The sequence below is a fragment of the Rattus norvegicus genome, chromosome 7 (assembly GCF_036323735.1).
Source record: "Rattus norvegicus strain BN/NHsdMcwi chromosome 7, GRCr8, whole genome shotgun sequence".
Classification (NCBI taxonomy): Eukaryota; Metazoa; Chordata; class Mammalia; order Rodentia; family Muridae; genus Rattus; species Rattus norvegicus.
The window spans coordinates 135268907-135292683 of record NC_086025.1 but is presented as its reverse complement, the minus strand read 5'-3'; the positions used below and the strand labels follow the sequence as shown (position 1 = coordinate 135292683).

The 23777-nt window shown below is 49.9% G+C and overlaps 2 protein-coding genes across 2 annotated transcripts; both read right to left on the bottom strand.

Moving 5' to 3' along the window:
* Positions 1–2719: 2719 nt before the first annotated feature.
* Mfsd5 (major facilitator superfamily domain containing 5) lies at positions 2720–5001 on the bottom strand. The gene is made up of 2 exons (NM_001126282.1): positions 4844–5001; positions 2720–4296 (listed from the first exon to the last, which is right to left on the bottom strand). Exon 2 carries the CDS (start codon positions 4276–4278, stop codon positions 2926–2928), a length of 1353 nt encoding a protein of 450 aa, NP_001119754.1. The 5' UTR covers positions 4279–4296; positions 4844–5001; the 3' UTR covers positions 2720–2925.
* Positions 5002–5048: 47 nt separating this feature from the next.
* Positions 5049–23706, bottom strand: LOC134479581 (uncharacterized). The gene has a single exon (XM_063264370.1). It carries the CDS (start codon positions 12240–12242, stop codon positions 11709–11711), a length of 534 nt encoding a protein of 177 aa, XP_063120440.1. The 5' UTR covers positions 12243–23706; the 3' UTR covers positions 5049–11708.
* Between the last annotated feature and the right edge of the window lie 71 nt (positions 23707–23777).

Here is a 23777-nt window from a genome sequence, read left to right as displayed (position 1 = left end):
TCTTGATTGTACAGCTCAGCCTCCCAAGGGCTAGGAACACAGGTGTGAACATGCAAAGGATAACTGAGTTGACTGTGCAGGCTCAATACAGCGCCTATGTGCAGGAGTCAGCCTCTCATTGAACCACACGAACTGTCACCCACAGATGGACTGCAGAGCCTACTGCTCTCACCCTGGTCTAGCTCCTGGGGCAGAGCAAGCAAGGCTAGAGACTAAACCATGAGTACTGTGTGTCAGAGAAGGGTCACAGCTTGGCAGCGAGAGGTAGGTCTAGTCTGTTTACCATTCGTTTGCCACTTGATTTTAAGCCAAGGAATAACCTTTGCATGCATTTTTCCTCTAGGCCTTAAAAAAAAAAAATGCTTACAGTGATAAGGACCTTAAACTGCCTTCCAGAGCTTCCGACCGTCAGACGGGAAAGAATACACCCTACTCTTATCTGACCCTTCGAAGCCAGCTCATCAGGGAAAAGGAACTTCCTAAGTCTTCCTTCCACCCTACTTCCTTATCATTTAAAAATATGAGCCCCATCCCCAGCAGTAAACGCTACTGTCATCTACAAAACAAGTCACTAGTTAGGCATAGAGTCTGTAACTCCAGTTTCCCAGGAAGCGAGGCAGGCAGGCCTCTGAGTCTTCATGGCCAGGCTGGTCTACAGCGCCAGTTTCAGGCCAACCAAAAACTACATAGTGAGACCCTGTCATGAAAACAGAAACCACCACCAACAACAAAGCCAGGTCACCAACTGGGCTCTAGAGTCGCTTCTATTCTAATCGGCCTCTGCATGGGTGATTCTTGACTATGTAGATGGGAGGTAGGCTGTTTCTTCTCCAGACATGCACTAGGCATCGGCTTGTTATACACATGTGGGGAGGATCAAGTGAAAGAGCCTCCTGCTCTCAAGAGATTACAAGATAGGAAAAGCCGGAATGTCCACAGATAACTATAAAACGCATCTCCGTCTAGCTCAACGTGGTAGAAAGAGGAAGTTAAATGATTGCAACAGACTTTGTTTTTGCCTTGAGATGAGGGAGGGAGAAGAATGATACCTGTTTTTGTACTTATCCTCAACTTCCACTGCCTGGGTGGGGGAGACACTGCCTTCTGCTGAGTGCACACTTGAGACTGCGTTCCACTTCCCCAATACCCTGGTGCAGAAACTCCTCCCCTAGCTTACGACGCTCTTTTCACACAGGCCGGTACCTAGAGGACCTGGAACATCCTGAATTCTCCTGAGACCCAAGGAAAGGTAGTTAGTTCCTTTCAGAACAGGTGGGTTCTCTTACCCCACCCCCGTGCCCACCTCAAGCACATTCCAGGACACACCCTAGTGCCACTGTCCTTCACCCTAACCCTTCTTAGAGCAGGCTTGAATTCCCTAGAGAAGCCCAGATTCTGTTGGGAGGAGGAAAGACAGATACAATCAGGGGTGAGGCAGGGCGGGGCCCACAAAACTGGCGTTCCCACTGGTACAGTTTCCTGCCCCGATGACTTGCTAGCCTTCACCTAGGCTGGGTGGGGAAGAATCAGGTACAGACAAGATGTCTCAGTTCCTCACTCCTTACCACTCTTCTTGGCAGCCCTTATGTTTCTTGAAGGGACTCAGGACCCAGTAGGCTCAGATGGCTCTGGACAAATGGGGCACAAAGGCAGAAAGCAGAGGAGCTCGAATGTTCAGAACAGCAAGCTCATTCCTACAGGAAAGGCTTTTGTTTACCATGACGGGGTAGCAGCCTAAACCTCTGGAATCTTTGTTCAATGGTCTGGTATACTGGGCACTGGCCACATGCTCTAAGATCACTTTCCCCCTTTCATGGAGAGATGGCTCAGTGGTTAGAAGCACTTACTGCATAATCACGAGGATCAGAAGAGGTCGGATCTCAACACATGTTAACGAATTGAGTGAGGGTCCCGACTGCAACCCCAACTCCAAGAGACCATCTTTCCCCTGCATGTGGACTGAGGGTTTTGCTGGACAACTGAAGAGGGTAACTGTCTTAATCAAGAGTAAGGACTTAGTAGCCTCTGAATCTTTCTACCCAGTTCTGTTGATTGGCATATTTCACAGCTCTCAGTTTGGCTGGAGACATTTAATTTGGAGACATTAGAAATAGTATTTGCGGGCTGGAGAGATGGCTCAGTGGCTAAGAGCACGGACTGCTCTTCCAGAGGTCCTGAGTCCAATTCCCAGCAACCCCATGGTGGCTCACAACCATCTGTAATGGAGTCCGGTGCCCTCTTCTGGTGTGTCTGAAGACAACGACAGTGTACTCATATACATAAAATAAATCTTTTAAAAAAAAAAAAAGAAAGAAATAGTATTTGCTGGGGTTGGAGAGATGGCTTGGCGGTCAGGAGCACCGACTGTTCTTCCAGAGGTCCTGAGTTCAATTCCCAGCAACCACATGGTGGCTCACAACCATCTGTGATGGAATCTGTCACCCTCTTCTGGTGTGTTTTAAGACGACTGTGAACTTACATAAAACAAGTAAATAAATCTTTAAAAAAAGAAAAAAGAGGGGATTGGGGATTTAGTTCAGTGGTAGAGCGCTTGCCTAGCAAGCGCAAGGCCCTGGGTTTGGTCCCCAGCTCCGAAAAAAAGAAAAAGAAAAAGAAAAAAAAAAGAAATAGCATTTGCCAATAAACCCACCTGTACCTCAAAAATCTCCAGTTGCCCCCTCACTAGAAACTGAGGTGGGTACAGGAGAGGACAAGTAACTGGAATCCATTAAAAGTGTTTATTTTTACACAGCAAGGAGAAAGGGAAGTACATAGTCAGCCTTTGGCACCTTTCCAGTCTGTCGCCCCCATGTCCTTCCCAATACAAAGCACTGGCAAGAGGGGCTGCAGGACAGAGTCACAAAGTGAGTCACAGGTGGGTAGGTGGGGTTCCAGAGCCCATCTCAGACCCCTCGTCCTGGAGAATCAAAGCTCAGGGGCATAGGGCTCCCCGGTGGGCGAGGGCACCCGCAACTCAGCGTCGTGTCTCACGACTGTGAAGAGTCCTGCCACGGCCAGCAGAGTCGTCACCATGACGGCCGAGCAGATGCTGAACATATTCCTGGTGCCCGTCTTCCGATCGCTGTCATGGAGGACCAGGAGCCCCAGACAGGCCAGTAAATGCAGGGGCACTCGGAACCAATTGAGAACACCGGCCTGCTCCGTCTCGGGGATCACTTTCCTCCGCAGGAAGCTCATGCTGGGAAAGTAGAGCCCGCAGGCCAACTCGATAAGTAAAAAAGCGATAAAGGATTCCACGGGGTTTTCTTGGCCTGGGCTGGTAGAGAAAGTCAACATGAAGAGAGAGAATACAACAATGAGGACAGCGAGGGAAAGTAGGTGCATGGGTTGAAGGTGGTACCTCTTGGAGGTAGCGATGCGGTACAAGGAAGAACCCAGAAGGCTGGCAGCCATGAAGCTGGAGAACACAATGCCCAGCGGGGCCCCGTGTGGGTCCAGCACAGGTGTCCAGAGGAAGACAAAGATGAAGATGACACTCTCAAACAGGGCTTGTATGACACCCAGCAGCAACACCCGGCGGTCGGACAGGAGGCAGCGCAGGCCTCCGGCACAGGTCTTGGAGAAGGCACGCTGACGGTCATAATTCTCTCCCCAGTTTCGAAGGGCCAAGGCCCCAGCCAGAGCCAGAAGAGGGATGGCAGCCACATAGGGTGCTACAGGCCCCAGACCCATCCAACTAGCCACAGCCTCGGCTGCCACACCTGCTGCCACAGCCAGCACATGGTTCCAGAAGGCGGCTCGGGCGAAGGTGGCTGGGATCCACTCGGCAGGGAAGTCATGTCTTTCCACGTGCTCATGGATGTACCAGGCCTCGAAGGCTGAGAAGAGGAGAGCGGTCGACAGCCCACCAAGGGCTCGGCCCACCAGCAGCACAAAGTAGTCTTGAGAGAGCTTGGTTATGCAACATAGAGAGTAAGTGAGGGAGAAAAGGACACAGGACTTCTTACGACCCAGCCAGTCCACAAGGGATGAGGCCACTAGGCCAAAGAGGACCGTGGAAGCCAGGCCACAGACGTAGAGGATAGCAATCTGACCCTCCAGGAAGTGGTAATGCTGATAGAGTTTATACAGGTAGGGGGCTTGGAGCCAGTCCGCTGCCAGGGCCAGAAAGTAGACTTGATAGAAATCTAGTTGAAACTGAAGGAAGGAGGGGTTGCTGCAAGCTCTTCCAGGGGGCCTGGCTCTGCATCTTGACAGCTCCAGGCCCAGGCAGGAGGCCAGGAGGCCCACAAAAGACAAATAGGCAGTCACCAGCATGGTGGGCCCCCGGACGACCTGGAGAGAGAACGGTGGTCATAGTCACATCCATAATCCAGATAGCACAGTCAAGGGGTTGGGTGTCTAAGCAGAAGGCAACTCCACCCAACTGCACTGTCAATTTCTCTCCCCCAGAGTTGGGACTGGAGGGACCAGTTGGGTGGGTGGGAGGAGTGGTTGTCTCCTAGGACTCTGTGGGGCAGGTGAGGGTGACTGTGGGGAGAGGCCAGAGCACTCGCCCCACCCTTGCCTGGTACAGCAAGGGGGACTCCTTTCAGTAATCCCGGTCCCGCAGGTTCGAAAGGGGCTACTGCCCTTCTCCATGATAGGTTCTGCAGGCTTCTTGTACCTCCCATCATCACAGAAAACGCCAGTTTTGGAGCTTAAAGTATCCACATCTATTCCCGAGCATCCCTTCCTCCCGCGTCGGCCTCTCCACTGCTTCGCGGTCACGCGCACGCACAGCAGGTTCCCCGACTCTGGGTCACGGTTGACCCCCCTGCGCCCCCTAGCCTCAGCCGAGCGTCCCCTCACCAGATCGCGCCTCGCCTGGCCCCCGTCTCACCTGCTGCCCCGGTCTGCGGGGACGCTCCGGACACGTCCGGCTCCAGGCCGCCGGGCAGCCCTCCCCGCACTAGCTCCGGCTCCGCTCGGGTTCCAGCAGCGCGCCCGCCCCTCACAGCCTGCTTCCGGGAGCCGGGCTGGCTCGTGGCCGCCGCCATGATAGCCCCGTCACGTGACGGGGGCGCGGCAGCCCCGCCCCTCGCGGCGCCCCGCCCTGGGGCGGAAGAGCCGGTGGGGCTGGGGATGCTGGAGCGGCGGGCAGCTCTGTCAGTGGCATCAGGTCCTCCAGCGGACCTGTACCCTCGGGGTCGTCGGGAGTAAAAGCATATTTTCTGTTTTCCTCCACGCAGTACCTCGGAAAGGTGCCAGCAGTCCCTCCGAGCCAGCGGGTACCGTTTGCTAATGAACTCCACTGTCCTAAATCGAGGCTCCCCTGACCTCCGGACCAGCAGTCAGTATTGTCCAGACACCTGAGGGAGGCGATGTGGTGTAAAGCCGGAGTCCTGCTGCACATAGATTGAGGTAGCAATCTTACCTGACCACTTTCTCTGTGTGAAATCAGGGGAGCAGTGCCCAAATGAAGAAAGCTTAAGGATCAATGGCAGCTTTAGAGTTCAAAACTTCAGCCCTGGAGTTCGACTCCCACCTCCTGCTACCTAGGATCTGCTTTATCTTGGAATGTTAAGTTTCAATATCCAATATTATGTCTTGGAAACCCTGCAATGGCTTCCCTTTTCACTAAGGATAGAAGCCAAAATCTGTGTACAAATGCATCTGTCCGGAGGCTTTTTGCTACGTCCATGACTTCATCTTTTACCACGAGGTCTCCTCTGTCTACACTGGCTCCCACCTGGGCCTTTGCACACTGCTTCCTGCAAGTTCCTTCCACAAGATAGTTACCTTCTTTACTCCTCCAATTTTCTGTCCAGACATCATGTTATTAGAGAGGACTTCCAACTGGAGAGATGGCTCAGCGGTTAAGAGCACTTGATGCTGCTTGTGCAGAGTAATATGCAGAGTAGTTTTCACAATTGTTTGTAACCACAGCTCCTCCAGGGAATCTGACTGACCTCTTCTGACTTCTGAGAGCACCTGTGTGAAAGTGGTGTGAGTATAGTCACTTAGGCACACACCCGTGCCCATAAAATAGTAAGTGTTGAAATAAAATAAATCTTTAAATTTATAAATTAAAATTTAAAAAAACAAGCAAACAAAGATCCTAAGAAATATTTTTTAGACACTCTCTTTTTCACAAAAAAAAAAAGTATTTTTTGGAGAGGTGGGGAGGGAAAGAATTCCCTCAATTTTATTTTAAATCTGTTTTACATATGTAACTGTTTTGCCTTCCTATATGTCTGTGTATCATGTGAGTGCCTAGTGTCAGATCACCTGACACTAAAGTTACAGACAATTGTGAAAAGAAAAGTCATGTGTGTGCTAAGAACCAAACCCTGGGGGCTGGGGATTTAGCTCAGTGGTAGAGCGCTTACCTAGGAAGCGCAAGGCCCTGGGTTCGGTCCCCAGCTCCGAAAAAAAGAACCAAAAAAAAAAAAGAACCAAACCCTGGTACTCCTTTGTCTGGGGCATGGGGTCTCATGAATCTGCAGGCTTAGTGTTTGTAGCCTGATTTGAGTCTTAGGAGGCGGAGTGCTGAGCCTTGCTAGAGAAGAACTTTATCAACTGGCCCACATCCCTAGGCCCTTTTTGGGGGTTATTTATTTTTTATAGACTAGGTCTTGGGTTGCCCAGTCTGGTCTTCAACCCAGTATGTAGCCAAAAGTAACCTTGAACTCCTGACCTTCATGCCTCTACTTCCCAAGTGCTTGGCTTTCCTAGATGCACCACCAGGCTTAGTGTCCTGCTCTCTTTCCTTCTCTGTCTTTTTCTATGTGCTATGTTTTCTCCATAGCACTTAACACCATCTGCTGGTCTGGATTTCTTTTTAAAGATTTATTTATTATATATAAGTACACTATAGCTGTCTTTAGACACACCAGAAGGGGGCATCAGATCCCATAACAGGTGATTGTGAGCCATCATGTGGTTGCTGGGAGTTGAACTCAGGACCTCTGGAAGAGCAGTCATTGCTCTTAACCACTGAGCCATCTATTCAGGGGTTTTACTGTGTAGCTCTGGCTGTCCTGGAACTCACAAGGTAGACCAGGCTGTTCTTGAATTCCTAGAGATCCACCTGCCTCTCTGCCTCCCGGGTGTTGAGATCAAAGCCGTGTGCCCACACTGCCCAGCTTTTTCTATCTTTCTTAAAATCAAATCCACAATTTCATGTTACATGTTCTATAAAAGGAGGTATGACAAATGGGTCAGGGTTGTTAAAAAGAAAGAAAACAAATGCAGGTTTACGAATATCATTCCATTTACCTTTTACTCGGTTGTGGAGATGTCCCCACGTCAAACACAACAGCTACAGTTGTTGGAAGCCCAGACATACTTCACACCCACCGGAGCCACATGCCTTTTATAATCTCACCCATGGATTCTGTAGATCATCAATAGAACATTTGCCTACCATGAATGAGAGCCTTTGATCCCTCACTTTAAAAAAAATTTTTTTGGCCAACTACAATGGATGGCATTTAACTGTTAAAATAATTCATAAGGTAGGTGCTATTAGCTCACAGGGTTGAAGAAGTTTATCCAGCATTCCATGGTAAGAGGTAAAACAGGAATTAAGACTACAATCCTGTCCTCCCACAGTTCCCAGGGAAATGGAATGGGTACAGTAGCTGTATAAACTATGTGTAAATGTTGACTTTTGTCTATTTAAAACCTTGGAGAAGCTCAGCAATGGTGGCACATGCCTTTAATGCCAGCACTCAGGAGACAGAGGCAGGCCGATCTCTGTGAGTTTGAGGTCAGCCTGGTCTGCAGAGTGAGTTTCAGGACAGACAGGGCCACACAGAGAAACCCTGTCTCAAACAACAAAAAAAAAACCAAAGCAACAGCAGAACTCCAAAGATTTCTTTATTCTGATTTTACCTGTCTGAGTGTTTGCCTTCTGACATGTTTATAGACTCACTATGTGATCATGGTTCCCTCAGAGACCAGAAGAGGGCGTTGAAACATGTAGAATACGGGTTTCAGGAGGTTGTGAACTGCCCTGTGGATGCAGATGACCCAATATGGGCTCTCTGTGAGAGCAGTGTCCACTCTTACCCATGTGCAATCCCTCTAGACCCTGTGCTGTTTTGTATTATTGTAGGATCCATTCAGAATACGTATACTCTTAAGGCTGCTATGACCCCTTGGACTCTGAGGTACAACTGGGAAAGATCTTGTATGAAAGCTTGCCAGCAAGTGACTAGAGGGCTCTGTCCATTCAGTTTATCTCCAGTAGCTGGGATCTGTGTGCAAGAAGCCACGAGGAAGTCCTAGCTTTCAGGGAAGAAGTGCTTGGAGTGTTGCTGAAGCCAAAGTTACCAGAGGAGTTTGTTTAGTATTTTATTATTAAAATGTTTACAACTCCATTCGCATTTAATCCAACAATGATACAGTCTGTGGCTCTCACTTCTGCCCTCCCCATTCAGACATTCAAACCAAGTAGGCTGTTTCACTAACAACCCCAAAGCCACATTTACATCTAACAAAATTAGCACTGGCTCCCTGGATCGCAAAAACTCAGTCCAGGGCCAGGAGGATGGCCCAGAGAGCTGACTGCTCACCACCAGTTTAATTCCCTGAGACCCACTTTGGGGAGGTAAAGAACAGACTTGAAAAGTATCCTTTGACCTCGACATGCATGGTGTGTGCATGTGCATATTCAGGAGTCCACATACATGCACACACACACACACACGCACACGCACACAGGAGCACATACACTACATAGGGAAATGTTAAGTAAAATTTAAAGCTATAGCACCCAAGCTGGTAATGATGACACACACATTTACCCTTAGCACTGGAAAGGCAGAGGCAGATGGGTCACTGTGAGTTCAAGACCAGCTAGCTCTATGTAGCAAGTTCCAGACCATCCAGGGCTATATAACCAAAAACTAAAACCTAGTCTACAGTTAAATGTTCTCAACCTCTTTTTTTTTTCCTTAAAGATTTCTTTCTTTCATGTATGTGGATACACTGTCACCGCTGTCTTCAGACACACCAGAAGAGGGCATCAGATGCCCATTACAGGTGATCATGAGCCACCATGTGGTGGCTAAGAATTGAACTCAGGACCTCTGGAAGAGCAGTCAGTGCTCTTAACTGCTGAGCCATCTCTCCAGCCCTCAGCTTCTAAATATCTTTATAGTTGGCATCCCCTAGTCTTGAAGGAAAAGAGATCCCTATGTTCCGTGTTGTCGACCACATCCTCACACCCTCAGGCTTTGTGCAGCCTGCATATGGGCTCTGTTACTGAGGTATATTCTCAGCTCTGTATCTGTGTTTTAAGCTCCTTCTCCTTTCCCCCACAGCCGATGACTTATTTAGGTAACTGGGTCAGATTCTCTTCAACGTCGCCCACATTTTACCGGAGGAGTCTACCTACTTCCTTGTGTCATTTATGTTTCTCTATCTCCTGCATTTCTCATTAAATAAAAGGGGCTGAGGGAGGCTGGTGAGATGGCTCAGTGGTTAAGAGCACTGACCGCTCTTCCGGAGGTTCCCAGTTCAATTCCCAGCAACCACATGGTGGCTCACAACCATCTGTAGCAGGATCCGATGCCCTCTTCTGGTGTGTCTGAAGAAAGTGACAGTGTACTCATAAATAAATCTTTAAAAGGGGGGGGCTGAGGAGTCAGTTCAGGTAGTAAAGCACTTGCGTGACATACAAACTTGATATGAGCTTAATCCTCATAAAAACTGTGGGCATGGTGATGAGGACAAGAGTGTAATTTCAGAGCCGAGGATGAAAAGACAGGATCTACTGAGAGCCTATGTTGAAAAATAAAAATAAAAATAAGGTGGACCATGCTCTGAGGAACAAAACCAGGGTTGATCTCCATGAAGTCCTGCATATGCACAGGATATACACGCGCCACACTCATGAACACTCATGAACACTCCTGCATGTGTACACACACACACACACACACACACGAGACAGCGTTGAGGGTTTGATCTAATTCACGTTGAGAGGATTGTTTGCTTCTTCAGCCAGCATCTTTCCTAGGCAGTGCTACAGGCCTCAGACTGCATCCATCATGACCGCAGGCAAACGGTGTCCGTGCCTGGCTCTGTCACATTTAGTGATGCTAAGCTTCGTTAGCGGACATCATGCTTCTTCCACTGTAAAGTTCTCCGTGAATCAGCTAGGCACTGTGGTACGCATCTAACACCCCAGGCTGTGGCGGAATAAGAGTTTGAGGCCAGCACGGAGTAAGAGTCTGTCAAAAAGCAAAAAGAAGAAGAAGAGGAAGAAGAAGAAGAAGAAGAAGAAGAAGAAGAAGAAGAAGAAGAAGAAGAAGAAGAAGAAGAAGAAGAAGAAGAAGAAGAAGAAGAAGAAGGAGAAGAAGAAGAAGTGAAAAAGAGAAAAAGAAACTCAGAAGGAGGAAAAACAGAGACTGGGCCTGGCAAGTTGGCACAACACCTGCTGCTGAACGTTCATTTAATTCCTATGCGGTGGAAGGAGAGACCTGACTCCGGGAAGTTGTCATCCGTCTTCCACTGTGGCGGGCCAGTGCCCACACACATACACACAAAGTAAATAAAATGTAACCAAGAGGAGAAGGGGGAGGAACTGAGGAATGTAGTAAATTAAAAGACCAAGGGGAGAGAGAGTTAGGTGTGGTGGTACATACTTGTGATCCCAACCCTTGAGAAGTAGAAGCAGGAAGAATAGGAATTTAAGGCCAAACTTGTCTATATTGTAAATTTATAAGGCTATATGAAACTCTGTCTCAGGGTTGAGGTTTAGCTCAGTGGTAGAGGTTTAAAGACTTATTTAATGTATATGAGTACACTGTAGATACACCAGAAATCCTCAGATCCCATTAGAGAGAGTTGTGAACTGCTAGGTGGGTGCTGGGAATTGAACTCAGGACCTCTGGGAGAGCAGTCCATGCTCTTAACCACTAAGCCATCTCTCAGTGGTAGAATTCTTGCCTAACAAGCATGAGGTTCTGTCCTGGCTCTGTCCTCAGCTCCAGAAGAAAACAAAAACAAACAAACAAAAAAAATTAACGAAGCCACCTCTCTTGGTGGCTTTTGAATCTTTCACCTCCACCCCGACAGGGAACTTACAACCACTGGTGTGTGATGTGTGGGTAGGACCCCTGAGAGCCTGAGGGGAGGGTCACCAGTTCCCCTCTTCCCCAAGACAGATGATCAGACAGGGACAGACAGCATTAGTGCTGTCAGATTGAGGTCATGAGGCTAAGTGAATGCTTAGAAATTTCCAACACAAAACATCCACATCCGGGTGGGCAGAAGGTTCCTGGATGGACACAAAAGACCAGAAAGGATGTCAAGCTATCCCAGGGGACGGAGAAACCAAGAGCCCTTGGCTCAATCATCTCTTCTAGTCTGAGGGGCTGCTTTGTCTGGCTTACGATTTAGAGGTTAGGAGGCCAGAGACCATCAGGAGTGGGGATGGATTCTAGAGTCAGAAGTGACTTCTGAACCAAGAGCTTCCCCACCCCGTGTTCCCTTGTGGACCGCACAAGGTCTCCACTGGAGTCTGAGTGGAGAGGAACATAGACATGCTTACCTTTAAAGAGCTGCAAGGAAGGTTCTGAGGATGCTTTCCAGGAGGAGCAGGTTTTGGAACCAGCAGAATCAAACATCCAGAAGCAAATAAATGTCCACGGAGTGGTCCCCTGACCCCCTTAAGTTAAGGGCCCGCCTGATTACATCCAGGCTCTAGCCCCAGGGCCAGCTGAACCACCTTTCGCAGGACACAACCTCTCAGCCTAGATTATCTGACAGAGCCCTCGAGAAGCAGCCCTCTGTCTCCTGAAGCAGACACTACAGCAGCCCGTGGAGCCCCGAGGCCCCCATGCAACACCACGGCCACAGCTGCAGCTGCTACTGCAGCCCAAGCGGGAGCTCCGACAGGCAGTGGTCGACAGGCAGTGGCCCCCGGAACAAGAGTAAGTAGGGCAAGGCGAAGGGCGGCAGCAGGTCGTAGATGGGCTGGAGCAGAGGACGCAGTAGGTATGCGGACACGTTGAAGGAGGACAGGCAGGGCAAGGAGGGCAGGAACACGTGCAGGGTGGGCCAGGGAGGCCTGGACAGGAAGGGCAGGTAGCAGCAGCGTCTGAGGGACAAGCAGTGCAGGAGCATGGGGGAGGGGGGCAGCTGGGACAGGGGCAGGCACAAGCGGAAGGGGGACAGGACAAGCAGGGAGAGGTAGTTGGGGGTCCACGCACAGAGGATGGAGGCGGCTCCTGGTAAATAGCCTTCTTATTCTGAGGCCCCAATCGAAGGCCCAGAGAGAAGTCCATTTGGCTGCAGGAGGCTGCTTTGGGGGCTGGGTGGAAGGGAGGGCTGGGTGAAACCTGAGGGTGCAATGTGTGAGTTGGGGGGAGGGCGGGGCTGGGGGGCGGGGGAAGGATTAAGCCTAAGACACTCTGAGCCTCGCTGATCCTGCAGGGAGCTCAGACCTCCCCACCTGGCCATTCTCTTCCAGACGTGCCTGACAATACGTTCATCGACCCTCCCTTCTTTCCTTTACCTGGGCCAGATCAGGACCCGCACTGCCCTTCCGGTGGTCTGCAGTCACTCACACTAATCCTTCTGCCTGGAATACCTTTCCTGTCTTAGACTGGTCTTACCTTTCTCAAGTCTTACCTCCCACTATTCAATCCTAAGGTACTTCTAGCAATTCTAAGCCCTGATACCTGCCTGAGTCTCTCCAAGCCTGATGGCCAGAACTAAGACCTCAAGGTTCTCCAAAAGTTCCCAGAGGGGCTCGGTGAGGCAGCAGCAATAGAAGCACTCCAGGACACTGAGTCTGGGATGTTGCTGGGAGATGGTAGGAGTCTTGGGGTCCCTGGGTACTGAGAGTTTCTGAGAGAGTGAGTCCCAGTGTGGGTATGGGGGTGCCTGGCTGTCTACGGGGAAACCAACAGCTGGCCCGGACAACTATTATTTGCTGGTTTATTATGCATAGGCGCTGGCTGCAGGAGTGAGCTAGACAGCCGGCTTTCCTCTCTTCAAAAGGGCCCTTAATGTGAGGAGTAGGGCAGGGTGGGGACAGAAACCCAGTGGGTAGATAAGTCAGTATTTCAGAGCTTGAGTGGCTGTGTTCATCATTACAGGGTCATCGGATAAAAGGCTGTTTGAAGAGGGGAATCCGGGCAGCACCCAGTACTTAGGATACTCCTTAAGGATTCGGGGCAAATTTTCAAGCCCTGGCAGAAAAGGGGGAGTTGTCTGAGGCCGAATGAACCCAAATAACCAGTTAAGGAAAAAAAGAAAAAAAAAAAAAACAAAAAACAAAGTTAGCAACAAGGGAACCTGGGCCTGAGAGGTTCAGGCTCAGAGGTTAAGAGCAATGGCTGCTCTTCCAGAGGTCCTGAGTTCAATTCCCAGCAACCACACAGTACCATACTAAAAAAGGGGAGCAAGCAGAAGACACAGGTTATCAATTACAAGCACTCGCTGCTCTTTTAAGGGGACTGGGTCCAGATCCCAGCACCCACAGGCTCACGAGCATCTGTAACTCCAGGACTAGGGGATCCGATGCCCTCTTCTGACCCACGTGCGTACTAGATATGCCTGTGCTGCACACTTAGACACGAAAGCAGACCACTCCTATGCATAAAACAAAAACAAACAAGTCTACAGATTAAACATAAATAAAAGGAAGAGAAGCTGGAGAGATGGTCTATCCAGGAACGTTCTTGTCTGCAAGCCGGGTAACCTGGCACTGGTCACGAAGCCCCACACCGTGGAAGGAGAGAACCAACTCCTGCCAACTTCACATGTGTGCTGTGGTGTGGGTGGGGTGACCTCCCAACAACAAGTGAAACAAAGTGACAAGTAGAGGAGAAGGGAGCCCGGAAGGGCAGGGAAGAACCCTGACTACTGAAGACTAGGATGTTAATGAAAGACAGCTTCAGGGAAAGACTTGAACGGAGAGAACAAGCCATGGAAATTTCTAGTGCAAGAGCATTCCACAGACTGCCATGAGCGGAGACAAGACTCATTACGACACAGGTCAGAGATCAAGGTAGAGGCTCTACGGAGCAGGGCTTGTGAGCCAAGTTAGGGATTTGGATGTTTGTCTTTCTTTTTCCTTTTTTTTTTTTTTTTTTTTCCGGAGCTGGGGACTGAACCCAGGGCCTTGCGCTTGCTAGGCAAGCGCTCTACCGCTGAGCTAAATCCCCAACTCTGGATGTTTGTCTTTCAAGACAGGGTTTCTCTGTGTGACAGCCCTGGCGCTAGCCTGGAATCCAGAGATCCACCTGCCTCTGCCTCCCGGGTGCTGGGATTGAAGGCGGGCACCACCAACTCCCAGGGAACTTGGATCTTATTCAAGAATAAGAATCACCACAGATGGTTGGCGATAACAAAAGCCTGTGGGGTTTCTTGTTGCTATTCTTGACCCTGTCAGAACTTATTGTTACCTATGTTGTTGTTGGGGTTTTTTTTTTTTGTTTTTTTGTTTTTTTGTTTTTTAGCTTGTTTTTGTTTTTTGAGCTCGGGAGTCTTCTGTAGCTTAGCTGGCTGCTTCAAATTTATTATGTAGCCAGTAACTTGAACTTTTGAACCCCCTGTTTTGACCTCCCCAGTTCCGAGATTATAGGTGCTAGCTTTGATGCATTTATAAAAAGATAAAGAAAGTGAGAATATGTTCTATGGAGGTGTGGGGGAAGGTGGGGCATGCTGAGGCATCCCTTCTCTCTGAGGGACCAGCCACAGGATGAAAGGATGGTATAGTACAGAATAAATTGAGTGTATTTCAGGACATGGGGAGGGGAGTTAAGAGGGTAGTAGGAACAGAGAAAGTGTGCGCATGTGTGTGTGTGTGTGTGTGTGTGTGTGTGTGTGAGAGAGAGAGAGAGAGAGAGAGAGAGAGAGAGAGAGTGAGAGAGAGAAATAGAGGAGTAGAGGCCAGTCATGAGCACAAGGAGAGAGAGGGGGAAGGGAATGGGGAGGGGGGTAGGCAAGAGCAAGAGAGAACAAGAAGCAAGAGAGTGAGGTGAGGAGGGATCAAGCAGCCCCTTTTATAGTGTCAGGCATACCCCGCTATTGCCAGGTAACTGTGGGGGTGGAGCTTAGACAGAATGCTAACACACTTGACCTAGTATAACTGTCTGGTAAACAACATCGTCAGTTACAACTGAAACTGAAGGATATGATGACACAAACTTGTAATCTCAGTGCTAGGGAGCTGAGGCAGGGGTACACAATCCCTGTTCAAAGCCTGTTTGGGCTACATATCCAAGACCCTGTGTCAAACAAAACTAAACTAAAACCAACGCCAACAGAAAAGGAAAATTGAATATATAGTTTGATTTTTCTCGAGGAACTGTGATGTTCAAGCTGGACCGGAGAGACAGCTTAGAGGTTAAGGACACTGGCTGCTCTCCCAGAGGACCTGGATTCAGTTCCTTGCGCTCAAAGAGGGGCTCACAACTGTCTGTAACTCCCATCCCAGGGGGGCTCTGACACCCTCTCCTGGCCTCTGTGGATGCCAGGCACACATGTGGTGCCCATACATGCAGACAAACCACCTTATATGCATAAAAAGAGAGAAAAAGATTATGCAGAGATGTGGTGTTTGCAATGGTCTAAACTGAATCACCTTCCAGATCTATGACCACCAGGATGAAGGGGTGCATTGCGACGTAGGAATGAAGGGCTTTGCAACAAAAATGGCAATTCTGTACAGACACATCTCACAGAAAAACAGAAAATAGTTGCAATATCATTCTATTATAAAAGCCTAAAATCGAGGGAAGTGGAGGCCAGGCCAAGATTGCAAGTGTAATGCTATGTGACACCTCCCTTTGAGAAACTGACTCTGGATATTGTATGAGTTTGAGGCTAGCCCGGACCACACACACAGTAGGGGAAAAAGACAAAATCAAGTTTTTTAGGGAATCACATATGGGTGCTAAAGTAGAACAAATGAAAAAGGAAGGTTGAGGAGCTGGCTCACTCAGTCAAAGGTTTGCCATGGGAGCATAAAGGCCTGGGCTCCATCCCCATGATGTGGTGTTTGCTTAAGACTCCATACTGGGGAGGCACTGGCCAGCCAACTTGGTCTACTTGGTAAGCTCTCGGCCACTGAGAGACTTTTTTTTAAATTTTTTTTAAAGATTTATTTATTTATTATGTATACAGTGTTCTGCCTGCATGAATGCCTTTGGGTTAGAAGAGGGCACCAGATCTCATTACAGATGGTTGTGAGCCACCATGTGGTTGCTGGGAATTGAACTCAGGACCTCTGGAAGAGCCATCTCTCCAGCCTGAGACTCTGTTTTAAAAACACAGACTGGGAGCTGGGTGGTGGTACGCACCTTTAATTCCAGCTCTTAGGAGGCAGAGGCAGGCAAATCTCTGAGTTCATGGCCAGCCTGGTCTACAGAGTGAGTTCAGGACAGGCAGAATGACACAGAGAAACCCTGTCTTGAAAAAAACAAAATAAAAACAGCACAGAATGGTGGTGAAGAGATGGCTCGGAAACTAAGAATCATCTCACCCTTTGCAGAGGCCATGGGTTCAGTTCCTGATACCCACATGTTAGAGGACAACCGGCTGAATTCTGGTTCCAGGGGATCAGATTACCCCTTCTGGCCACTAAAGGCAATGCATGAATGTAGTATACTTATGTAAGAGCAGGAAAACACTCAGACATAACTCAAAAACAAATGAAATCTTTAGAAAGGGAACAAACAAATAAAATGGAGCAGATGATTCCTGATGAACGACACCCAAGGCGCACACACATGCACATGCACATGCACCTACACGCCTGCACACATGTGCACACACACGCACATGCACAGATAAACACTTGTATATACACATGCATGTATACACTTGCACACACACATGCATACACAGACACTTGCACACACACGTGCATATGCAAGACTTCACACATAAGCAGACAGTCATGTAAACAAACCATGGTACACCAAAATAAACAGTAATAAAGGAAAGCCCTTGTGTATAATTATTACAAATGTCAGGTAGCTGGTTAGTTCTCTCCTTCTACAATGTGGGTCTAGGGATAGAACTAAGGCTCTGAACTTGGCAGGAAGCACCTTCACCTACTGAGTCATCTCACCAGCCTTGTTTGTTTGTTTTTTAAGATTTGAGGTCACTGTAGCTGTCTTCAGACACACCAGAAGAGGGCATCGGATCCCATTACAGATGGTTGTGAGCCACCATGTGGTTGATGGGAATTGAACTCAGGACCTCTGGAAGGGCAGTCAGTGCTCTTAACTGCTGAGCCATCTCTTCAGCCCCGTTTTATTTTTCACTGACATTTTAAACACTGTATGTGTGTGTGTGTGTGTGTGTGTGTGTGTGTAAATGTCTCAGACATGTCTGTGGCTGCTCAGATAAGTCAGAAAAGGGCGTCTGATCCTCTCGAGCTGGGGTTACAGGCGAATGTGAGCCACCTAACCTCAGTGTTGGGTCCTGTGGTAGAGCAGTTTGTGCTCTTGACCACTGAGCTATCTCTCCTGTATCCTTTGCTAGATTTCTTTTCTTTTCCCTTTTGGAGACCTGGTCTCAGGAATTCCGGGCCAGCCTCAAACTCACCTCACAGCCAAGCATGACCTTCATTTCCTGCTCCTCCTCTTCTGTCTCCCGAGTACTGAACTCACAGGCAACTATGTACCACCTTGCCCAGCTTGCCCTCAACATGTTCACACCCAACCTGGCACACACACAAGACAAAAAGAAAATGACTCTCCTGGGTTGGAGGCTCCTCAGTGGGCATCTTTAAAGCCCTGGATCCCTTCTGGTCTCCAGCTGCACATAAACAGGTGCCGTGTGTCTGCGATTCTGCATTCAGGATCAGAAATTCAAGCTCATCTGAGCTACACAGCGAGTTCAAGGCTAGCTTGGGTTACTGAGGTTAGACATTTGCTGGTCCTTATACACTCCTCTCCCGTAGATCTTGAGGATAGTGACCCCTTTATTTTTGGCAAAGTGCCTGGGGTATGTATATAAGATGCTCAGTAAATGTGTCTTCTCCCATGGAGAGGAGTGGGAAGCTAAAGAAGAGGCGTAGAAAGTCTGGTATGGTCAAGAGAGCTCAGAACTACCAATATCTGGTCACTGCACCTCAGCAACGTCCTAGCTATGTGACATTGGGCAAGTCATTCAGCCCCTTTTGCTTCTCAGCTCCCTCATCTATAACATGAGAACGATAAACTATAAACTCTCTGGATCACACTGGTGTGCATTACATGAGACACCATGCATGCCTACACAATGCCTGGCACGGAGCAAATGATCAACAAGGGATAGCTTCCTGCAAGCCCTATCTTCCTTGCCCCACATCTCCAAAAAAAAAAATTCTTCAGTCAGGCTTTCTCCGGCACTCAGGAGGCAGAAGCAAAAGGATCTCTGTGAGTTCAAAGCCAGCCTGGTCTACATGAGCTCTAGGACAGCCAGGGCTACACAGAGAAATCCTGTCTCGAACCCTACCCCTCTACACACAAGAATCTTCAGATAGGGAGCAGCCAGGCATCAAAGAAGGCCCTAAAGGGTGGATCCATGGGGTTGAGGTCCCTTGGTCTGGGTATCAAGATGTAGTTTGACATGTAGTAATGGAGATCTGACAGGAGGCGAGCAGAACCCAGGCAGTTGGTGAGAGTTGGCAGAGCAGGGAGGAGGCCTGGGTCCTGGGGCTTTCCAATCAGGGGAAGTCCCAGGTGTGGGTACAGGGGTGCCAGGCTGGCTCCACCCAACACGCTGGCCTCAGGGGATGTGGGCACAGGTAGAAAAGTAGGTCAGATCAGGGATGGTGCTTAACCCCATTGGTCCTATGACCTATGCCACCTCCAGAGGTAGCATGGCTTCCCTCTTTCAAAGGGCCGGCCTTCCATTCTTTTCTTCAGAAAGGAAAATCTGTGCAACTGGGGTATAGCTCTGTTAAAAAAAAAAAAAAAAAAAAAAAAAAACTTGCTAAACACATCCAAGGCCCTGGGTCCCATCTCAAGCACTGATTTAAAAAGCAACATTTGAAGGACGATCCTTAGAACTTTGGTACCTGGGCAATGGATGGAGGAGAAGGAAGATCCTCCCTCCCTAAGCAGGTTCTGTACAAAACAGACAGCTGCCCCCGCCTACATGCTGCTGGCAGACACCTGGAGCGCTCACCTCGTACACACTGTAGCAACTGTGGAGGCAGACATGCTAGCTCCAGGGAGTGGGGCAGGTCAGGGCTGGATCTGCAGGAGGGCGGAGTATACAGGGTGGAGAAAGCTTTCTCCCCAAGAGGCTCCAGCCAGGCAATGCAAGATTCTTCATGCTGGAGAATTTGCCAGTTTGGAGCCTTGACTTTAACATGGTAATCTCAAGCCCGAGCCTGTAATGTTTCCCTTTTCTGTGTCTCAGTTTTGCTGTTTGGAACAGGAGAAGGAGTAAATGGATCCATTCAGGCACAGCATCAGCCTGGATCCTAGAGCTAGCTCTGACCTTGAGGAGGAAGGTCTTACTATTCTTTCCCTAGGGCATACTGGACACAGGAAGGGCACAGGAATAGGGAACCCCTCTTTTTTTCCAGAGTTATATGGGTGAGAGCTAGGACCTCAACCCCGGGGCCTTTGAACATTTTCTTTCATTATCCTCCTCTTTCCCTTCTTCCCGGAAAGCTCTTCTGATGCCCTTGGCTGGGTATAAATAAACACATCCTTCTGCATCGCCTCTCCATCCTGATTGCCTGGTTAGTTAACACCTGACACCTCCATCAGACTTCAGCCAACAAGGGCAGGGACCGTGTATACTATTCCCAGGGCTTAGCATACTGGTTAGTGCGCAGTCTGTTCAATCCAAATTTGCCAAATTAACAAACGGCTTGGCTCGGGTCGGGAAAGAGCTCCTCAGAACACATAAAGTGTTTCGTTCGAAAACCAAGGCACTATTCTACATGGGCTGCCCTGGAGCTAGCTAAGACCTTCTACATACAAACTTACACATCAGCAGAGCCAAGGAGCTGGCAAGCACAGACAGACCTGGTGCAAGGGTAAAATCAAATAAGCACCAAGCGCAAAGCCAGCACCAGCCTTGGCGCAGGGCACACCTGGAGGGAGGAGGTGGCGAAGGAGGTAAGGAAGGACGAGGAAAGCACACGTGTAGTACAAAACATGTTTTCATCATGGTCTCCCCGGGTGCCCCGGTCTCCAAGCCCCTACAGTACTCCTGCACATTAATGATATCCTCAGGGACTGTAATCCGGCTTCCCCCAGCCCCCACCGACATCTGCCAGCAACCTTTGAGTGTGGCATGGGGCAATCCTGCAGGCCCAGACCGAGGAAATGACCTAGGCAATGTCTTGAAGCTAGTGGGGTTTCTGAGTCCTCTTCTCCCTGCAGTTCTTCTTGGTCTTTGCTCTGTTATGCAAGGAGTAAAGGGGTCTGGAGGGGTGGCTCAGCAGTTGGTCATACTTGTGGCTCTTCCAGAGGACCAGGGTTTGGCTCCCAGCACCCGTACAACTCTCTGTAACCCTAGTTCTAGGGGATTAAATGCCACTGCCTTCTTTTCCTCCTCTTCCTCCTCTTCCTCCTCTTCCTCCTCTTCCTCCTCCTCCTCCTCATTCTTCTTTCTTTTTTTAACTAAGACTGGGCTTCTCTGTGTTGCCTTCTTGGCTGTCCTGGAACTCGCTCTGTAGACCAGGTTAGCCACCACTGCCTGGCTGCCCAATACCTTTTTCTGACCTTCACTGTCACTGGATACACATCGTACATACATGCGCGCACGCGCGCACGCGCGCACGCACACACACACACACACACACACACACACTCATAAAATAAGTATTAAAAAGCAAGAGCAGCAAAGGAGGAAGCATGATCCTGGGACCCCCAGGATATCACTTCTCTGAGCTGTCACAGTGAGCAAGCAAACCACCCATAAGCAAAGCCAAGCCTAGAAGCAGACGTAACCCTGGGGAAGGAATAGGGAGCAGAGCCCCCTCCGCTGGGATGGAGAGAAACAGAATGTGACTCAGTTGCAAGTTGGGGAGTGGTGGGAGGGGAACATTTAAACTCTTTGGTTTCTCTCCCTATCTACTGTTTTATTACACTACTAATTTTTTACACTACTGGGACCTGAGCCTAGGACTTTATATTGCTAGCCAAGAGCTGTACCAAAGACCTGACCTAGCCAGCCATCTTTTTCCTTAATTTTATGTACACGAATGTCTTGCCTGCATGTATGTATGTGCACCCAAATCCTGGTCCACAAGGAGATCCTAAGAGGGCAGAGGTGCTGGAAACTGAACCCAGGTCCTCTGCAAGAGCAACAAGTGATCTTAACGGCTGAGCCCTCCCTCCTGCCCCAAGGAGATGGGGGTGGGAAGGGATTTCAATGCACACTGGATTTGCGTTTCTTTGATTGCTGGTGAGTTTGAACATATTTTCCAGTGTTTCTTGGCCATTCGTATTTGTCTTTCGAGACCAGTCTGTTCATTTCATCAGCCCGTTCACTGCTGAGTTCTTTCTCTAGCTATTACTCTTGCTAGACGTACGGCTGGCCAAGACTTTCCTGCTGATCTGTGGCTGTCTCTCCACTTGGTTGATTACTGGTCTCCTTTGCTGTACACAAGCTCTCCACTTTCATGAGATCCCTTATGCTACAGCCTCTCAAGTAGCTGGGATTAAGGCCTCTGTCACCAGGCCTTGCCTGTTGTGGCTAACTGCTTCTGAATATAATTCCAGTGGTTGAGTTTGGTGAGGGGCAGAGACAATTATTGATGAGAGAGGTTGGTACAGGGCAAGTATTCTTGGACAGTGTCTCGCCCCCACTTCCCACCCCAGTCATAGGCTGGAACGAGGAAGTCTCAAGGAAATAGTTATACTAACCAGGATGGATTAAGTGAACAAACCACCCACCACAGACAAAGACAGAGACATATGGACAGATGAAGACAAAAGGGGACAGGAAAACAATGGAATTTAAGACTTACTGTCCTCTTGGGTGTGCTCCCATATTTGCCCCCCCCCCCCAATCCTATTAACTGCTCCATCCCCATCTACTACTCCAAGCTGAAGTCTCAGAGTTCCAATGCTTGGTCTCTGGTTCAAGTCCCTGAGATCCTGAGGTCCTGTAAGGAAGGTGAAAGGAAAAGCCAGTGGAGAGAGCTGAGCAGGGTGGTGCCTGGGTCTGTGTCCCAGTGCCTGGGCAGGAAGGGAATGGTGCCCAGGCCGGGTTCATGAGGACAGGAGACTCATTCACTGTAAACCAACTACAGATGTGCTGGGGTGGGGTGGGGAGGGGGATTAGGGCCACATTCCCAAACCGCAACTGGGCCCGCCCCTCCTTCCGCCAGCCGCCACCAGGGCAGGGCAGGAGGGGTTAACTTTGCAGCCTCCTGGCAGGATCCCTGCCACACAGGCAGCTCACTATCCCACCCCAGCCTGAATGCCAGGGTCCAACTCCCTAACACACACCCCTCCCACACTGCTAAGAGCTAGCTGCTCCCAGGGTAACCGGCAAAGTCAACAGCAGTCAGGCCACCTGGGGACGGGACCCTGGAGTACCTATTCCCAGCCCTGGAGTGAAAGGCAGTTTGTCTGCGCCCCCTCCTCCCCCATGACGTCTCTGTCTCCTGCGATTGCCACAGCATGCCTCTTCTTCTCCCTTCTCCTTCAGCTGATAATGGCTACCCAAAAAAGGTCTTTCCCAGGAGGGTGATACCTGGCCCCTAGGGTGACAGCAAGACCAGAGCTGAGTAAATTCCAGGGTGGAAAATGTGATGTGATTCAGGGGTCCATTCCCCAGGTGCTGGCCACTCTGGGAGCGTTGCTGGGGATGGTGCTTTGGGCCAGTGCCTGGCCCAATGATCTTTCTCCTCTTCTGGAGTCGTGACCATCCCTGTGGGAGTGCTTCTGCTCTGTGCATAGGACTTCACTTTTCTCTAGCTCTGTGCTTTGTAGTATAAAACCAAACTATTGGTTTCCCTCTCTAGGTTTGAGAGCCTTTCGGCCTCGGTTTGTTTGGAGTCAGAGAACGACCCTATTAGACACAGGTTTTGGGCTTTTGGAGACCCAGCGTCAACAACATTCGTGGCGCATCTACCAGGCAGCCAGGCAGGCCTTGCTGGCTGAGCCAGACACACACCCTCGCCTGGGCTTTTTCCCTCACACCCAGCTCAAGGCTCCTCCCATCCCCCCTCCTCCCTAAAGTTCTTTCAGCCCTCCTCCCAGCCAGCCTCTCCCCCTCTAAATCCAAGCCTAAAGGTGGGGACGATATTGGCAGCGAGAGACCCACGCGTCTTAACTCCTGGAACTGAGTGCAGGCAGAGTGAGAGGGAGGAGGTCTGTGAACCCAATTCGCAGCACCCTCATAACCCCCCACTAGTTAAACCAGTTTGCTCCTAGGCCACAGGACAGAGAAAGCCAGAGTTGACCTGCAGGTGGAGGTTAACTAAGAAAAGGGGACAGTGCCTTCTCCTCTGGTATACTCTTGCCCCATCACTCCACGTCCTGGGAGTGTCCACCTCCCTCACTGCCTACCCTGGGAGGTACCAGAGACCGGCCTGGCAGAATACAGCGTGGCCAAAGACAACTCAGTCTCCCCAAATGGCTGGAAAGGGGATAGCACCAGAGAGAAAGGGTTGGCATCATGGAGCCCAGGACACTGACCTCTGCCAGCTCTGCCCGGCCTCCCGGGGATGGAGCCACGGAAGCCTAGCAAATGGGAGGGGCAGAGACCCAGGCGTCCTGGGCCGCCCCGCCCAGTCCCCCCCCCAGCCGCCTCCCCCCCAGCCCCAGGGCACCGAGGAGGGAGCCGGGCAGGGGCAGGCGGCAGGGGAGGGAGGAGCGAGGGCGGGAGGGGGAGGAGGGAGC